This window comes from Bacillus rossius (assembly GCF_032445375.1).
Source record: "Bacillus rossius redtenbacheri isolate Brsri chromosome 4 unlocalized genomic scaffold, Brsri_v3 Brsri_v3_scf4_2, whole genome shotgun sequence".
Classification (NCBI taxonomy): Eukaryota; Metazoa; Arthropoda; class Insecta; order Phasmatodea; family Bacillidae; genus Bacillus; species Bacillus rossius.
In genome coordinates, this window is record NW_026962011.1 from 52,249,930 (window position 1) to 52,269,828 (window position 19,899).

Genomic DNA, 19,899 nt, shown 5'->3' on the forward strand with positions numbered 1-19,899 from the left:
CTTGTAGCGCCTGCCATCTACACTTGTAGCGCCTGCCATCTACACTTGTAGCACCTGCCATCTACACTTGTAGCACCTGCCATCTACACTTGTAGCACCTGCATCTACACTTGTAGCGCCTGCCATCTACACTTGTAGCGCCTGCCATCTACACTTGTAGCGCCTGCCATCTACACTTGTAGCACCTGCCATCTACACTTGTAGCACCTGCCATCTACACTTGTAGCGCCTGCCATCTACACTTGTAGCGCCTGCCATCTACACTTGTAGCACCTGCCATCTACACTTGTAGCACCTGCATCTACCTTTTATTTTTTTTTACCTTATTCGTAAGTACATATTTTTTGATTGTTTTGTATGTTCCTGCCCACCATTGAAGATCTGTCAGTGGGGAAATCACAAATATAAATAAATAAATTAAGCAATAATGTAAAAAAATGGTTGGATCACACCTAATATATAAATTGTAAAACTCAGTCTAGGTCTTCAAAAATAGCAAAACTGTAAAAACTTTTTCTAAATAAAAGTTTTGCCATTACGCACGATAACCTACAATGAGCAAGGTGATGCTATGTTACTTTGTAATTGTCACCAACAAGACCAAAATTTTTTTCCAGATAATGTGTTTTTGGTTGAAAAAATATTTCCTTCATATTACCCCATTTAACCCAATACCAAAATTCTTGAATAGCAACACACTCAGCTAGATTTGTAATAAAGTGGAAAATCGAGAAAATAAAATTTAATAAAACCTTGGACAGTAAACCAACATGTGTGTACACATAGCCAGTGCATTACTTTTTCTCCTCTACCTGCAAAACACACTTCTCTGTACTACCCAGGTGAAAACATCTACTCTAACATTTTACAGCACTACATACTCAACAGTGTGTAAGCTACAATCACAAACAAACACACACACACACACACACACACACACAGCACAGCACACTACACTGACTCTAGGTTGTCGATAGTCACAATATCAGACATGACACAATCGACCAGCAGGGTTTCAGTTAATTACCAGATCTAGCGGCCGCTCGCGGAGCCATAGCTACTTCAGGTTTGCTAGCCGGCACCTTTTTAGCCACGGTGCTAATCCCAATACCTCTTGGGACATTGGACACTGCCGACCCCATCTGTTCCCCCCCTCTGATAGCCAGGGCATCGTACTCATGGCCCTGGTAGTTGGCGTCAAAAAACTTTTTGAACCACTGGAGGAATTCAAAATTGTCTTGGAATCTTCCTTTGATAAGCTTATCAATGGGAACAATCTGCAAACACAAAAGGAGGTGATAAAAAAGAATAAAAACCAAACACCAAAACAAACAAAAAAATGGTGGCTAAAGATGCAGAGCACTACACTCACTTATCCTAAACAGGACAAATGTGCTGGAAAAAAAAGGTAAAAAAAATTAAAATCCCTATTGACACTACACACAAGACACCACACCTGTGACGTGCATTCCTATAACAAAATTTTAAACACTACAGCTACCTTTCAAATAATATTCTACACACATACCCAATAAAGAATACCACGTCACTTTTCACACCAATCGGCACAGTAAAAGTAATCAATTATGAAATTTACTTCAATCTTTATAACAAACCAAATGTGTACACTTTGTTATACTATGTTTCAAGTGGTGAATCAGTAAGCGTACAGTAACCCGCATGGTGCACGAGATTAATGTTCCTGTAATTTTCAAAGGCTTTAAACAAACTGTGAAACACTGAATAAATTAGTTCCATATCATGCATTATTTTGCATACTTCATTCCGATTTTACTATTAATCTGGGGATCTTTGGTAGCAAAGATTGACGGGTCAATGCCTACCCCTCAGGTATCTTCAATTAAAAGCACTATTTCAATTTCCAAGTGTTTTGGAGGATACTACACAAGTGCTTGATTATACAACCCTCAAGATTAATGGGCCTTTTTTTTTACGGAATCATACAAAATTTTGTTGAAAAAGTTAAAAATTTGAAGGAAACAGACCGAAAAGTAACTTCGCTGTGCTTTTAGACTGTCATGCATTGTGATCCTTATCAAGCGCACAGTACTATACTACCTGGGAGTGTATGTTATCTAACCCAGGTCGTGAGTCAATGCTAAAAAGCAACTCCAGAGTACGGGAGTACCGGAGTGGTCTCTTGATGCAGACAATCATCCGGCAGCTATCCACAAGTAGTGTTGCCTGCACTCCTGGCAATGCTCATCAGCCAAACTGCTGCATTACTTGAAGGATGTTGTGTGTTTCACAGCTCAATGAAAAATAAAACTTGTTGAACCACTCCCACACCCCAGCAATTGTGCTGCTATTAGAATTACGACGTATTTCAATAAGATTTTCATTTCACTTCAGAAACTTGCGGTTATGGTCGGCGAGAATGAAATGGCAGTATTCCGTATTCACCCTAAAATAATGCGATAATTTTTTTACCAAAACTGCTGAAACCAGATGTGGGGGTCGCATTACAATTGCCCACTAGTATATTGCCAATGGGAACATTTAGTTGAAAAACTACACGTTCTGCCTCTAAACTGTCGCCTTTGTTACTTTAGTCCAGGGCTTCCTGAACCTGAGCAGTCATGACAGACGACAGGATAAAACTTGGGATGTGGGATGAAGGAGAGGGTGTTTCAGGGCTCTATTGTGACTGCTCTTTCATCCTCCAGGTGACTACCAATCACCACGTTTATGTGCTGTCTTAACATAACCGCAACTTCCACTCCATAACTTTTTTCATAAAATTATAATCAAAAAGTTTGGGATTGCATTATACTCGGAGCCGCATTATTTCCGGGTAAAAATAGTAAATTAGCTTTACTTTATTTGCACCATCTTTTAAAATCGCAAGGTATTCTAAAAAAAAAAATTCCTATTGTGTAAAGAAGCTGGTGCCGACTGGTGCGAGGACGAGAAATGGCGACACACAGCAGGGAGACTACGGAGACGCATGCCGAGCAGATTACCGGGCTGACGGACAGCCAGGGGCCGGGACTGGGGCAACACCTTGGCGGTGCGCACGGGAGCGGTCACCAGCGGCAACTGGTGCAGGCTGCCGTTCCGACTGCCCGTGCCCAGAGGCTGGCAGCCGCGAGCCTCGAACCCATCATACTCCCTACCATCATAGTTTGCATCAAAGAACTTTTTGAACCACTGCAGGAACTCAAAGTTGTCCTGGAACCGGCCCTTAATCAACTTGTCCACTGGGATCACCTGGAAAAACCAACCTTCTGAAACTCTCAACGTCTGCTTATGTAATACGTACAAAAGATCAAACACACATACTGTAACTGGCCAAAGAGCTACGTATTAATATGCCTACACATTGGCATACATAAATTTTGGTTTCCGATAGCAAATACAAGTGGATTATAAAAGTTGCTAATTTGTATAATCTCAAGTTGAATAATATATTTCTTGATAAACTAGAACTCATAGCTTTCAACATTAATGTCCGAGTGAATTTGCCACAGAAAACATATAAGCCAATTGTACTTTTCATGCTTTCACTGCAAATAATTACAATTTTCCGAGTCAGTGACGCCAACCATATCCCCCCCCCCCCCCCCCCCAAAGTCATGCTCCGAGTATTGATTCAACAAAATTTCGGTGTGTGTAGTGACCTAACGCTTCCGCAGTCTGTGTAGCAATCCATCGGAGATTCTACAGTTTTGCACAGGGATCAGACAATATTTCAGTACCCAGCACAACAATAAATACCATGTTCCTGTGCCTGGACAGCAAAAACAATCAAAATTTCCATTCCACACAATCCTCATGTCACAGTGATTCTTCCATTTTACTAGAGTTTATATGGTGATCAGCCAACACTTTTAAGAATTTGTGCAGTGATTTACCAAAGTTAACCAGAGCCTGTGCAGTGATCCAATGTTTCTGGTGTCTATGCAGCTATCGGTCAAGGTTTCGAGTGTTGTAGGCCTAAACCTTACTTACTAAGATATAAACAATGAATGAAAAGAAGAAAAACATTACTAGGGATAGCATGGCAAAAATTACACCAGTATCTCTCTCTCTTTTTTTTTTAGATTTAAATAGAAATAATTGTATATGGAAAAAGATATATTTACTAGTTTATTTAAAAACTGCCAACATAAGTACAAACACAAACCAACTTAAATAAAATTCTGTAATTATTTATTAAAATTTATTGTAATGAATCCACAGTAATATCAAACAACTTCAACATCCTGTTCATTACCAAAATTGCTTTATCAACAGGCATGAGGATTGTTTCCAACATACCTTGTCAACACCCATTTTCTTGAATGAAGCTTGCAGAATCTTGAAGTTCTGGATGTATTCATGCTCCAAATTTGTCTTAAATTTTACTTTCTTGAGAACAACGCTTCCTGCAACACACATACCAGCATATTTTTGTTAATATCAAGTTTCTATAAGTGAGAAAATCACACATGTTGCATAAATAAATGTCCAAATTTTGCCCCTTGGGTTGACACTGCTCATAGGTACAACTCATAAAAAGCTCCCCATAAGTTCAAATTAAAAGTTAAGATATAGTTTGAATTTTGCATTTTATCTTCAAATTGGAATGTTCATCAATTTTTTTGCTATTTTTACGGATGCTAAACAAAAATAGTAAGAGTTTATTTAATTATGAAATTATTTTAGTGTGGAAAACTAATTATAAAACAGTCCCTTCTTAGTTTATTTAAATAAATATTTAGGGCATGGTTGAAAAGGATGGAATTAATTTATATTAATTGCTTTTCAGCATCTCAACAACACTGAGATCATTAGAGCTGACTGAGGCATGGAACAGCGACACTAAGCAGACGACAGAATACATCGGTAGGAAAATCTGGAGTATCCTACAAGACCCACTGCATCATGGCAACGTCTGCCACATTTTGCTGTTGCAAAAAGTCTAGGTTTAACTGTGCCAAAAGTCAAAGCCGGATCACCTACGTGGGAGGCAGGTGGTTTAACAACGGTGGCACTCATTGTCCCAAAAACCAATCCTAATCAAATATAAGTGTAAAATTTAAATTGTACAACACAATGAAAATTTAATATATTTACAACCAAAGAGCTGTTTCGAAAAATATTTTTATATACAATATGGCAGTTTATAATTAGAATAATTTTTACCAAAAAAACTTAAACTAGTAAATTACCAATTTCATCCATAAAGGATTGCAGAAGAAAACTTGTGATGCATTGTGGGAAAACATTTTAGGAAAAAAAACTTTTTTAAGGGTGAAAGAGTGAAAAACTAAATATACGTTTCGTTTAAGTAAACAATATCGTACTCAGAGAACACAGGTGTCCCATTTTGTATTTTAACAACACGAGTCGTGTACACACAGTTCCACCACAGAGTAAATAATGTGTTTCACATACCATTTTGTTCTTTAAAGGAAAAAATGTAATACTGTAACCATTGGAGTATGTTTACATGTTTGTTATTATTATTATTATTATTATCATTATCATGTTTTAGCTTCATGTATATTTTGTTATATAACTAAGAATATGTATAAATTTTGTCTTTAATGCATGATAATACTGAGTGCGATGACCCAGAAATACGCCACAAGTAACTAGGTATCAGCGATATTTGTTATGTTATTCTTCTTTATCAAAATTAATTCATATATATTGTTCTGTCTATGACCGATTCAGCATATGGGCGCTATTAGCTAGAGTCTTTAAGTTTTGCATTCTCGTCAGGTAAAGAAAGAGTTTGTTGATTTATTCCTCCTAGTTGGTATTTTTTCGCTGGGCAGACTTTTTTTTTTGAGAGTGATAAAAAAATTAGAGACTGGAAATTGGATCGGATAAGCGAGCGGAATTCCCCCGTGCGTTCTGCAGTTCCTGGATGCGGGAATTGTGCGCAGAGGACCAGAAGAGACGCTGCGATCACATATTTAGCTAGCTTTTCTGTCATTATTCAGTAAAGGCAGTCCGACTTTACCCCAAACGGGCTATAGGGAATCGTAATCTGCATTTGTGTGCTTCAAGACGACCCATCTTCTGCATGCAGCGATTCCTGTCGACGCTGGTGAGATACAACCAATATACAGACTTTTCAGCCCATCCTGAAAGATGTCCAGAAGAGTGATCTTCAGTAGTATTCCTCCTGGGTCGTAGTTAGTTTTGTTCTGCAGCAAGACGGTACGAGTATCCTGAAGAGGTCGAGGACGAGACCAGAAGTCTTGGGAGAACGATGTCTCCTTTGTCCCTCCCCTGAACTAAGCCGGAGCATATTACTTCAAAACTAAAATATCAATCATTTTAGAGTCTCACATACTTACAATTAAATGATGAATAATTCATCAGTATCAATGGGTCATCGAGATAGGTAAATTTGCATGTAATTTGATTTAAAATAATTATTTCCTTTTTCTGTTTATTTGCTATAATATGTCTACTTAATGGATTATTGATTAAAATTTGTCGTAAATTTATTCTAAGATTACTTGAGAATAAATATAAGAAATACCATTACATTGATTATTTAATTAGATGATTTTCTTTTGAGACCTAATTATTATCAACGAAACAATGTTACATAGATCCCACATATTTACTCTTATTTAATATCAGTCAATCACATGATAGAATATTACAATACCATAGTGTTAACTGCCCCAGCATTAGCCAGTCACTTATTTTATATATGTAGACCATCAACAGCAGTGTTTCACAAATATCGGGCCATGAAACTTTTCAGACATAGCCTCAAACAATAATTTTTTCAAACAAAATTGTAAATTTATTTTTATGAAATTAACTCTTAAAAAATATTTAAGTTTATTAAAATCCATGTTCTTGACTAAGTTCCTACAGAAAAAGCCATAAAAAATTGTTACCCTAGATTTCCCACAATTTCACTAGAAAAATTGTGTGTTGGCATAGTTAAAAAAGAGTCAATTTGTCTATGGTTTTACCCACGTACAAAAATTTACTACTTATGTTGTATCTGTGTTGTTTTGCCACATAATACTACGATAAGCTCTAAGATAACAATACTAGGAGAAGCTCTAAGATAACACACAAAGAACCTTAGAGTCATCAGTCTCTTCCTTCAGCCCATTTCCCCGACTTTTACATGACTCATATAACATTCTCACTGTATCTGGCAAGAAAAGAGACATATAATGATGCACAGTTTGAACAATTAATTTTTTTTTAACATAAACACTGCCAGTCTTAAAAATACATCTAATATATATTTCTTTGAACAATTAGATATTTAATTGTGCGACAAATTAACAAACTGTTGTTTATATCCATTACGTCTTGATTATTATTGAAAGCGATACTAATGATTTGCAGCTCACGAATTCATGGTTATAACACTTACGTATCACGTTTTAAGACATCAAGACACTACATAGAACGCACAATTACTTATACTGTTTTGTGGTTTTCCGAGGCCCTTTCGCCATTCCCCCCCAGTTTCCCCGACTTCCCCCATTTCCCCCGTCTGCGTCGCACCTGGGAACAGCATGTCCATGAACTGGCAATAGGCCGCCCCCGTGCACAGCTCCTCGATCTTGGTGAAGTTCGAGTGCAGACAGTCGTTGACCCACGCCAGCATGTCATGTCGGCTCAGGTTCTCCGAAGTGACGTTGGTGGAGTACACGTTCACCGCCATCGCCCTGGAAACAACACAGCTGCATCTTGCCATCGTCTCACACTTCTTATTCTGAACACACAACACTCAATCAACATTCAAACACGTATTTCACATTGTGTGTTCACGCGGAGACTGTTCACCAGCTACGGTATGGCGGGGTAAAATTTGGACACAGTTCAGAAGGGATAAAAATTTAAACACAGAGCAGTAAAAAAAAAAAATGTTTGAACACCTTTGAAATATTTTGCTGAAAAATTTCTGGATCTGATTTGGCAACTTTTGTGGTTATTACTGTACTTACTGCCAGTGATGAAAAGTCAGAATTTATCTAGAGACCACTACAAACAATATGTTATGTATTTCAGTATGTTCATTAACATACATCAGTTTTAAATATGTTTAAACATACAAAAGAAAGAGTAGATACGTGGAGTAGAAATTGGACAAAGGTGTTTTTGTTTTAGTTGATAACATGATCCATGGACTCTTGCTTATTACTTACTCTAAGCTTTGTAAATAAGTAGTTTTGTATGTTGTTATGTTGGGTGATTATCTTAAAACCTTATATGTTTCCCTAGTTGAAACCTAAGTGATAGTGCCATAATTCTGCTTAATTTACAAGAAAATACATCCTTAAAGAAAAAGTTGTACAGAAGTTGATGCGAGGAAAGCAGTTCACGAACATAAATAAATTTAAACATTACGAGAGGTAACAGAACAATACAAAATCAATAAGTCTGTATTTTTGTAAACTCTGAATGTTGTTTTTTACAACTAAATAATCATTCCTCTCTTTAACCTGAAAAGAATGTTTCAAAATTCCTACTGGTTTCTAGAAATTACTGTTTATAGGTTACATTAGGTAGTGACGATCGTATGTTCTGTTTCATTTTTTGTTAGCGTAGCCAAAACTGTTTTGGGTAAAATTATCGTATCGCGGCTTTTCCGTAAATAAAATAATAAAATTTGGAAAATACCTTTTTCAAACATTAAAGACGTTCCTCTATTTACCCTGTAAACAGTGTTTCTCAATTCTTACTGGTTTCTGAGAAATTACCATTTGTAGGTCATATAAGATAGCCTATGAAGTGAAGCAGCCGTCATCAAGATGTGCTTTAGTTGCCATTCCTGTGGTTTTTGCATATACACAAGAACGCGTATATTTTTGATTTTGTAATGCAATGTAATGTAAATAATAACTTTAAAAAAATTACGTGATTCCCTATCATGCATCCAAATCCAAGTGTCAAACCTTGGAAGGGATTTTTAATAGCAGTATGGAGGCGCAAAGCACAGAAATCTTACGTGCAATAGTACGTAACCTGGAATATAAAAGGAATTATGTTTGATACACGCAAACGAAAATTCTTTTTATACATGAAGTTACCTGCTACTGCACATAACAAGTCTGCACTTAGTGCCTTCATGCTACAAAAATGTTCAAAGTTGGGTCATGAATAAAGATGTCAAAAAACTGCTTTAACATTAGGAGATAGGACGTTAGCAAGTCATCGATGGGACTTGACTAAATGGGGTTTACCCCTAACCTCAAAGGAGATTAACGCAGCAGTGAGAGATTACAATGAAGAAAATGGTATAGGAAAACCCTTAAACAAAACAAATAAGTCACCTATAAAAGATTGGTTGAGTAATTTCATGTGATGTACGAACCAAAAGTTAGAGCAGTCAAAGGCTACAATACCAAATGCAACATTCGGTAAATTTACAGTATGGATCCTGATACAGAAAAAAAGACTTCTCAAATCCATTTTTTTCTTAGTTCTACAAACCTTTATGGTGTTTTTTTTTTAAAGTTAGTTACATTTAATTACTTTGCAAAGCACATATATGTGTTGTGGTGTATCATCACTGTATCAATTGCACCATGTGAACTCTGATTGTTTCTGTTTTGCTCCCACTTGTGTCAAGTGTGGTACATCATTAATGTACATTATCATGGAACGTATGGGGGGGGGATCTGCTAGCTCATCACAAATATGTTAAGGCTGGCGCCGATAGGTGTTTGAAAGGCCTGGAACATTAGAATGGAGCATGTCTGGGGCTGCTAACCTAAGCTGAGCTCTAGGAGCGGGGCTGCCCTGGGAGGACGCTGAGATAAGCACTCTCTGTCACGAAGCCGGACACTGTTAACTGTCGCCTTCGTGGCCCGAGGCGGGAAGAAAAACGATGGCTTATGCTTAGCTGGTGAAACCACACCAGTCTCTCGGTTGTGGCGCTGGGGAAACGTAGCGGGACTCTAGTAGTAAAGATTTGATCAGGATGAACAATGGGCTAACAAAGTTTATGATAGGGGTTTTAGGTTAAAAATAAACATGTGCCAATTATTTCAAATTTGCGGCACTCGCACACCATAAAATAATTATGTACTATATAGCAAATTTCACGGGTGTGGTCCAGGCTGCACCGTTTCTATTTTTTCAGAACTTTCCACTAGAATCTCATCAACCAGTTATTGGTATTCAGCCCACGATGGGGCATTAATGATTTTTAGTCACCAAGAATGTTTTTTGCATTTTAAAAACTAATACAAATTAATTTATCAAGCAGGGAAAATTTGACTGTCACTATGGAAACAGTGTATACCTGTAGTGAACATAATGTAATAGAAGACCATGTTTTTGTTTTTGTGTAAAAACTAAAAAAAAAATTAGCTAAAAGTTCTACTAACCTCCTCCTTCAGTAAAGACTGCCCAACTTAATTCATATTTAACAATGAAATTTACAAAAATCTACGAACATTTCTGGCAAACATTTTCAGAATTTTTTTTAAAGTGTTTTTGTGAACGTTCAAGTCAGGTAATCTTTTAGTTGGGCCTATCTGAGTCGTAATAAGTTGTAGATAATTCAATTTCCTACAACTTTAGTTATTATCATTTTAAGACAATAGTTGAAAATGGCCATGTTGTACTACAGAAACAATTTCCCCTTAAATACAAGATGGCAGCCATTTTGAATTTAGACAACATTTGAAACCCCCTTAAAGGTTAAAAAATATTTTTTTTTAATGGGAGTTACACATTCAGGCCTTTTTTGAAACATCCCTGAGCTAGGAGGCGCGGTTAGGTTACTTGCATAACAATATGTTGTTAAATGGTTAATTTATCTGGGGTGATGACTAACGATAGGGTGATGACTAACGATAGTGTGATGGGTTGTACCTGACTAGTAAAGGTAATGTGCAACAAGAAACATTCCCAACCTTTGATTCTTCCAGATATTCCCGGAAGACTAAGGATTTTATAACTGCTGGACACTGAGGCCAGCCAAGTCAATTGGGTTGTGAACAAAACATAACACCTGCAGTGTATCAATTTAGAAGTGTTTTCTTGTACTTTACAATGTTAGATTACTTTAGCTGGTGATATCTGAATTGCTACAACTTCATCAAAACATCTAAACCTAACCAAGTCCTAACCTAAAGTCTCCTAATCATCTTTGTTCCTCAGCAACAGGGATTAATGTCACACGAAGTGCCAGGATTATAGTGGGCTCCTAACCACATGGATACCGACTCAGTGCTCATGATTTCAGTCAAGCAGGGGTGTTGGGATCGAAACCATGACCTTTGTGGTTCATTCCACGTCAAGCGATCCAAAGGTGGTTGCTTGACCATTTTATAATCAAATGAATTTTTGTTTTGATTCCTACATGATCTAGAGAGTCTAAAATGACTGATTTCAAATTTTTATCTTTTTCTCTATTCTGATAGCAGCAATTTTTGTTTTACAAAAAATGCTGATTTTAGCATCATGTAAGGGTTTGCGTAAACTTATATTACTCGAGAATGATAAACCAGAGGTTGATGAAACAAAAACCAGTTCAGTCAGGAAGATACTGCCTTTATTATTTCCAATCCACATTTAAGAAAAATTGCAGTGTGTTGAGATTGAGGTGTGTGGTAAGAGAGGAACAATAGAGAGCCACTGTCAAACCAAGCTGCAGTGGGGAGAGTGAACAGTAGGCTTATGAAAATACCGTTAATTTGGGGACAGACATTTAAATTGATATAATTTTAAAGTGCAAAATAGTTAATAAATAAAACTTTATTTTATTAATTGGGCTATCTTTCCAGAACTGTTTTCCCAAAAAAAAGCAGTATGTTCGGGTGTAAGCAATGTTGGACGTAGCATTTGATTGATGGGGTAGTGAGTAAATAAATGCAAGCTGTCTTGTGATGCTGTAAAAAAAAAAAAGTTTGCTAAAGATTCAGTTTACATATAAAGTACCATGTGTTGGTACAGAGTACAGAACGAAAGTGTGGTTATGATCACAGTAGAGATGAGGAAAATGACTGTTCGTGTTTCACGATATTGAATGAATTTAAAGGGGTATGCCCCATAAACCTTTAATTTTTCCATCTTTTGGCTGTAAATCTAATTTTGAACGATTTTCCCCAACTTTTGAAACATCAAGGCATAAATCACACCTCCCAGACCTTCGAAACCTTGTTGCAACCACGTATTTACTAACAGGCTCTCGTCTGTAAGTGCCACGAGGAAATTACTTATTATTTCACGTGGACAACTACCTTTATCATAATAATCACACCAGTTCACAAGTGTTGACTTCAAAGATAAGTCCTATTTCTGGTCAAACCAAAAAATATAGCACGGAAGCTTTACTGAAAGCGGTATTGCAAGATGGCCAGGCTGTGGAATGGTGGAATATCCTATTTCCAATTTTTTTTTGGTGTAATGTAAATATACACAAGAATAATATTGATATTAAAGCATTATTGCCATATGGCCAAAATTGGTAAGTGTTTTTTTATGGTTTTAAATGTTTTAATGTTTGGTGTAGTGTTTTTTGTAGATTTGTTTTATATGTTAGCTGAAAAGTATATTTTGTTAGTATAAATTTATTGCAATGTTAATTAAGTGATATTTGTTTTCTTTGGTTCAAATATATTACATTTATTAAGCAATGCAAAAAAAAACTCTTTCACTTAGGGAAGGTGAGTTTTGCAATAGTTGAAGAAAAAACAACAAACCGAAACGTTTGGTAAGGTAGTAGCTGAATTAAAAAATAATTTACAAGTTTACATAGCGATGAAGGAGGGATATTGATTAAGTCGTAAACAAGGCGATGCTGACATGATTATGACATGTACGTTCTTGCCACACAATTGCACGGGAATAGGACCGTTTGGGTAAGAAATATTCACATCTCATTCACATCCCACCCTACCAGCCTATTCAAATCCTCCTGCAACCCTCCCTCAGCACTCCCATACACAATTCAGTTGTCTACAAAGAGTCTCATTTGCCCTTAATTCGTCCCCTAAATCAATCACCATGATGGTGAAAAGCAGTGGACTGAGCACACTGCCCTGCTGCACCCATGGCATGACGACATCTCATCCTCCACACACACCCTGTGTGTCCTGTTCCTAAGGAAATCACCAATCACTTCACCCCTTTTTTTGCCCCTTACGACCCTCTCCACTTTCTTCATCAATTTCTCATGGGGTAACCTTATCGAAGGCCTTTTCAAAAATATTTGAAACAGGGATTGATCTGTTATCCCACATCCTAATCCCTTCACCAAGCCTTCCAACACTCCCGCCAGCTGTTGTTTTGCAAGAGTAACCCCCTCCGAACACCATGCTGCCCCGTTCACTTCCCCTACCACCTACCTGTGTACTACCCTCTCCAAGATCTCTCCTACTGCTGACATAATACTAACTGGCCTATAGCTTGCTGGGTCATCTTTATTTCCCTCCCCCCCCCCCCAGGTACAACCATTGCCCCCCTCCACTCTTTCAGCAATTTACCCTGGCTTCTCCCGTCAGATTTATCAATCCATTACCTATGCCATCCTAACCTATAGCTTTCCTACTGTCTAGCGCTTTCAATATTTTCTTGATTTCTTGCTTTCTTACCTTGAATCGTTCCTCATATTGCTCTGTACTTTGCTCTTTACCTATCCCTTCCCACTGATTTCCCATCTCTAACAATGACAGGTACTGCTTTACCAATATGTCCACCTCCCCCTTGGTTCCCCCTCCTGATTCCTGCCCCTGTGCCCTTCGTATTCCTGCCCGAATACCTCGATTCTCTGCACCATCAAATACCCCTAAGTAAGTTTCCTTCGCTACCTTGATTTCTCTATTCAACTGTTTTCCAATTTCTTTTAATGTACGATACCATCTCCTTTCCTTTCAATACAACATACAACGGTAAATATTTACTTGGGCGGTATTTCCGAAAAAAAATGTTAAAAATCCGAAAATACCTTTATTTTATGCTCTTCAACTTCCTCTTTTCATTAAAATCGGCGGAGATTAGAAATTCCAAATACTTTAGGAGATATCGAATTTTTAAATTTCTTCCTATGTAGTTGAGCGGTATTTGCGAAAAAAAATGTTCAAAATCCGAAAATACCTTTATTATATGCTCTTCAAATTCCTCTTTTCATTAAAAGCGGCGGAGATTAAAAATTCCAAATACTTTAGGAGATATCGAATTTTTAAATTTCAGCACAAAACCAGCGCATTCCTGTGGCGTGCGTGCAGAATTGTTTCTTGTTTACGTACGAGTATCTATTTTTTTATTGGATAATGATGTCACGTGATTGTTCGTGATAGGCCAGAATTCAAATGAACTAATACGTGATTATTTAGTTCAATTATTGTTTAAAACGGTGTTTAATTACCGCCTCCAACTTAGGTGAGTTTTTAACGTTTCTAATTTTAAAGTCTTATTTGTTATTTTGATATTGTTGCGCAAGTAATAAGTAACAAAAAAATTTACGTGAGTTGTTACTGTACATCCTTTGTTACGGGTTTGTTAGGTAAGGTCAGTTACATTATAAATAATTTAAAACTAAAGAATAATTAAAATTAATTCACATTATTTTTAATATCACCTTAGTTTGAAAGTATTTATAGTGTAACTGACCTGACCTAATCGACCATTTTAGTTTACTGTTCACCGTCTGTCCGGGTTTGTTTGGTCAGGTCTTTACATTATAAATATTTTAAAACTAAACAGCCATTAAAATTAATTCACAAAATAATTTTTAATGTCTGCTTAGTTTGAAAGTATTAATAATGTAACTGACCTGACCTAATCAACCATTTTATTAATTACGCATTCACGATTCACGTATTCACGAACACGGCAAAATAACAAAAATGGCGCCGCTCGAATGGTTCCACAGGTCTTGTATTGCAAAATTAAAAAATTCGATATCTCCTAAAGTATTTGGAATTTCTTATCTCCGCCGCTTTTAATGAAAAGAGGAATTTGAAGAGCATATGATAAAGGTATTTTCGGATTTTTAACATTTATTTTCGCAAATACCGCTCAACTACATATGATGAAATTTAAAAATTCGATATCTCCTAAAGTATTTGGAATTTCTTACCTCCGCCGCTTTTAATGAAAAGAGGAAGTTGAAGTGCATAAAATAAAGGTATTTTCGGATTTTTAACATTTTTTTTCAGAAATACCGCCCAAGTAAATATTTACCCATACAACCTTCTCCCCTTCCTTTTTAATTTTAAATTTCCCAACCATAATAACATGGATAGCCTCTAGCATTAATCAATTTCTTAGATATATGTTGTTCTTGTACGCCTCCAACAATATCCAACACCAGGGGCGTAGCCAGGGGGGGGTTAGGGGTTCAAACCCCCCCCCCCCCCCGCCCCCTTAGCACCAAATCTTTAATTAATTTCTTATTCATCACTCAAACAAATTTCATATTAAAATTAATAAAATTTTTACCATTACAATATTTAAATTTAAGTACTGAAAACTGCTAAAATAGCACTATTTTACACCTTAAAATCCAAATTTTCCCGGGGGAGGACCCCCCGACCCCCCGCTTTAATACGGGAGGGGGGGGGGGGCATGCTTCTTAACACCCCCCCCCATACACAAATCCTGGCTACGCCACTGTCCAACACCACAAACTACCCCCCCCCCCCCCCAAATTACTGTATGTTATTTCTTTCTCTCTCTGCACTAGCCAAATCTATCTTTAAATACTCCACCCTTGTTTGTACTGCCCTCCCAGACATCCATATTGATATACACCTGCTTTTCATGACCTTCTGCTCCAAGCAGATCTCTTCGATGGGTGTTTCATGGTCGCTTATCCCTTCCACCACCATAGAATGAATGGCTAACTCCTCAGATTTCATAAGTGCCACTTCTAATAGTGTCCCCTTTTTCCCCTAGCACCACCCAGTTCAGACCCGTATTCACTAGTTTGGATGCCCTCCTGTACCGCTAGTATAAAATGTCTAACTTAACCTACCCAGCCATCCTTATTATTTGATGGTATGTTCAATGTAACAACCTACCAACCAATCACAGAATTTATAAATATCTATATAATTCTATATCTATATAATTCTATATCTATATAATTCACACACTTTGAAAGTATTTTTAACATTGCTACCCTAACTTAACTAACCATTCTCAAGATTTTACACTATTTCGAATATTTTAATGTAGGTACTTAACATAAATATTCTAAAAAAATTGTCAATTACGGACAAACTATTTGAAATATTACAATGCCCTAGTAGATAATTGAAAAACATGTCAGCAATTATAATAAAATCATTTTAGAATTTTTATAATAGTTTTTAAAGAAAATTGGCTGACCTTCAGAATTATCCAACTAGGTTATTAACAAAAGGATTTATCTGCCCTGCTTTCAGTTTAGCCATCACTTGTGCAAACTTCACGAACTTCTCTTATAAATGTGAACAGTGAAACCAGCAGTAGGACAAATACTTAAGCCAAGTTAGATTTTAGGGAGTGTCAAAATATAAGCACATAATCTTATTTAGGCCTATATTTCGTGACGAACTGATTTTCATCCTGTCATCACCCACATACGCGTTTCTTTCGTCTCGAGTATTTCAAAATCGCACCTTTTTTGGCAGTATTTCTGCTTCTGAAATAAAAAATATTTAATTAAATCTAATCGTAGATGACAATGTCGTGACGTGCACATGTACCGGTGCCTGTCACAACGCACATTAGTCATCATGTGCAAAGTTGTACAAAAGCCGTAACCCAAAATACATTTCTAATAATAATGACCTTAATTTGCATTATATTAAAGAAAAATAAAGAAAAGTTAGACAATTATAACGTATTCCAATGAAGTTCTCATTTTTCAATGCGAACTTTAACACATCAGACATGAACGTGAAAAATGTCAATTATTTCGGTAACAAAAACATATTTTCAACTTACCAATTAAAAATGCGTAGATAGTAACTAACGTCAACGACTGAAATCAAATAAATATATTAACTTGCCTCGCAGGGCGGGACCGATATTGAATATGCAGTACTAATCTCATACATGAACTACACTATTTAAGGTAACTTTTCTAATAGCCATTTTCCGAAATCATAGTCCGACATGTCTAATCTATTTTACGAATACGCTTTAAAATGTATCTTAGGATAATCAAGTAAACATGTTTCAGAATTGGGAAAAGAATAATATTAGCAAACTAAAATAAATCCAAATTAAATTATTGAAAAGACAAGTGAGAAAATTGTTTATAAACTTCTGCTACATTTGGCAACGTACTGCCATGAACAGTACCAAAAACCAGATACCAGTAAAAATAAAGATAAATGTGTACTGCAAGTCCCTTAAGTGCTTTTAAGAATCTGTAAAAAAAAAATTTACGCCGAAAAATTACTACGAAAATACACTTTTAGCCATTTTAACTCTTTTAAAATTACAGTTTAAAAACTTAATTAGAAATCCAAAGTACTTATCAGGCTCAGTGAGTTATTAAATGCTTTTCGTAAACAGATCCCACTCGGATATCTTGAGTAGTTTTTAAATCGCGTTGTTTTTCTTGATGCTCTGCACACCATATGTGTGCCCGGGCAGAAGGCGCCCTTAAGAGCTAGGTTCACGCCCAAGCCACTCAAATGGTGGGATAGGGAATTACATGTTAATCTTAAATGAAAGCAATTCGGTCAGTTTTTATTATATAACTTTGAAATAAACGTAAAATTAGAGTTATTTAAAGAACAAAGGTCTCTTCATAAACAAACTTCATTTTTTTTTTTATAATTAATACCGTCACAATATTTAAGCAGTATGTTCTACCACCTAAAACAACACATAACGACCTTTGTCATAATCTTAAGAAAGGACAAAGGTGACTGCACTTTTAAGGTTTAAATATTGAAGCAAAAACTAATTTTTAAAAAGCATATTTTGGCAGCACCTGAGCAACAGACGCCATGGCGAACCCAGGACGGCCGGGTCATGAGCTGAGCACCTGGAAAGGTGGAGTCATGGAAGACGTACGTGCCTCCCGAAGCACGCGAGGCTGTCTTGCGGTTCTGCCACTACAAAATGACAAGATAAGAGCACGCGACTGAATGACAAAGTAAAAATATCGACTGCAAAGCTGAAAAACACTTCCGCACGGCCAAGTCTAGCGCTACTGCAAATACCGCTCCCGCTCAATCTCACCGTCCCGGAGCGACATCACGAACACGTCTGTCGCCTCTCGTGCCGGGTCCACGACAGCTTTCACACTAGCGTGGAGCGATGACACTCGCGTGATTGCTGTCTTCCGAGTCCTGGCGACGACTCACTCCCTCCCCCACCCGGCGTGCCGAAGCGCCCGTGTCTCCCCCTCTCCACGAGCCCGCGGAACACGTTAATTGGTCACAGGCGGAAGCCGCGGCCTTGGTGCCAGGTGAACAATTAAAACTTACACAAATACATAACCCTTCAATACAAAATTAATTATAATAAAATATAAGCAAAATAAATACAAAAAACGTAAAACAAAATATATTTACAATAAAATAATATGTCAAATCCTGTAAAGAAACAAAACGTCGCAAGTCACCGTCACTTGCGTCGCACTACACACGCAAGAGATGGCGCTGGCGAGGTATAACAGCCTGAAGGAGCCGGGGAGACACTTGGGTCGACGTCGCCACTCCCGGTCCGAGCAGGTGACCAAGTGTACACCCGTGTCCACCCGTTATCAGTAGCACCCAGGAATTACTGCGCAGGGTTGATCCCTCGCTGGAGCAGGACATACAAGGTGCAAAGGCTCATAGGGAGGACCGCGTACCTGGTTCAACTTGGGGGTCGCCAGGTCAAGAAGATCCACCGCAACGACCTACGACTCGCCACGGTTCCTGGTGGACAACTCCCAGAAGAACCCGACCACGGCGAGACACCCGACCCAGACGAGATGCCCGACCCCAATCGCCTGGTCGCAGAGGAGCCCGAACCAGCCACGAGGGCCAACGACCCAGACAACTGACCACAGACACCAGGTGAGGACATCAACGACCAGGCGACAAGAGACCCACGTCGAGACGAATCTAACGTAGCCACGACGTCACCACAACCAAGACAAGAGACCCGTCACAGCCACCTAACCATCACTGACGTATCACAAGAAGAGACAGAACACCAACCAGAGGACACGCCAGCCATCATAGAAGAGCCTGACGACATAACACCGGGAACCTCCGAACAGAGGATACAACTCTACACACCCGGACCACAAATTACGGACGTGTTGACGTCGAACCAAGTGTCTCCCCGGCTCCTTCAGGCAGTTATGCCTCGTCAGCACCCTCTCTTGCATAATGGTGCGACGAGAGTGTGGTGCAGTGCGGCATGTGGTTTCTTTCAGGGATTTGACTTTTATTGTATATATTTTGTTTTTAATTAATTGTAAATAATTTTCGTTTAAATATTTACTTAATTTTTAGTTGTATTGTTCACCGGGCGCCAAGGCCGTAGTATCCGCCTGTGGCCAATCCGCGTGTTTCGCAGGCTCGGTAAGGATGGGGAAGACGCGGGCGCTCGGTTGCGCCAGGCGGAGTGGGGTGTCAGTCGTCATCCTGGCACGAGAGGCAGCGGTCGCGGGAGAGGCGTCGCTCCGCGCTGGTGGTGAGAGAGTCTAGCTTAGAGAGGACTTGACCGTGCGTGGCATCTATAGTAGTTGTGAGCTGTGCTGTTCCCTCAGTTAACCATAGTTTTCAGTCACATTTTAGACACAGCCATTTTTCGTTAAAGTTTCAATGCGAGCCTTGTGAGTCGTGAACTATTGAACTGGAAGATAGCCATTGCTAGCATATTTTTTTATATGCATCTCCCCAGTCACTGTTTCGTATAGTTTGTCAGTCATCGGGTTGGACGCGAGTCATTGTATATAAGTTATTGCTGCTGTGTTTTATCCTAGAGACTATGTCAGTGGAGTATTTG

The 19,899-nt window shown here is 38.0% G+C and overlaps 1 protein-coding gene across 2 annotated transcripts in view; it reads right to left on the reverse strand.

Moving 5' to 3' along the window:
- Positions 1–17,259, reverse strand: part of LOC134542237 (microtubule-associated protein RP/EB family member 1) — a 32,944-nt gene extending 15,685 nt beyond the window's left edge. The window contains exons 1-4 of one of the 2 annotated variants that reach the window (XM_063386329.1): positions 16,885–17,259; positions 7,501–7,664; positions 4,282–4,388; positions 1,028–1,277 (exon numbers count right to left, since the gene is read on the reverse strand). In XM_063386329.1, coding sequence (XP_063242399.1) covers positions 1,028–1,277; positions 4,282–4,388; positions 7,501–7,660 — 517 coding nt within the window. In that variant the 5' untranslated portion in view covers positions 7,661–7,664; positions 16,885–17,259. The remainder of the gene's footprint in view (positions 1–1,027; positions 1,278–4,281; positions 4,389–7,500; positions 7,665–16,884) is intronic. The other variant, XM_063386328.1, reaches the window with a different exon arrangement.
- Between the last annotated feature and the right edge of the window lie 2,640 nt (positions 17,260–19,899).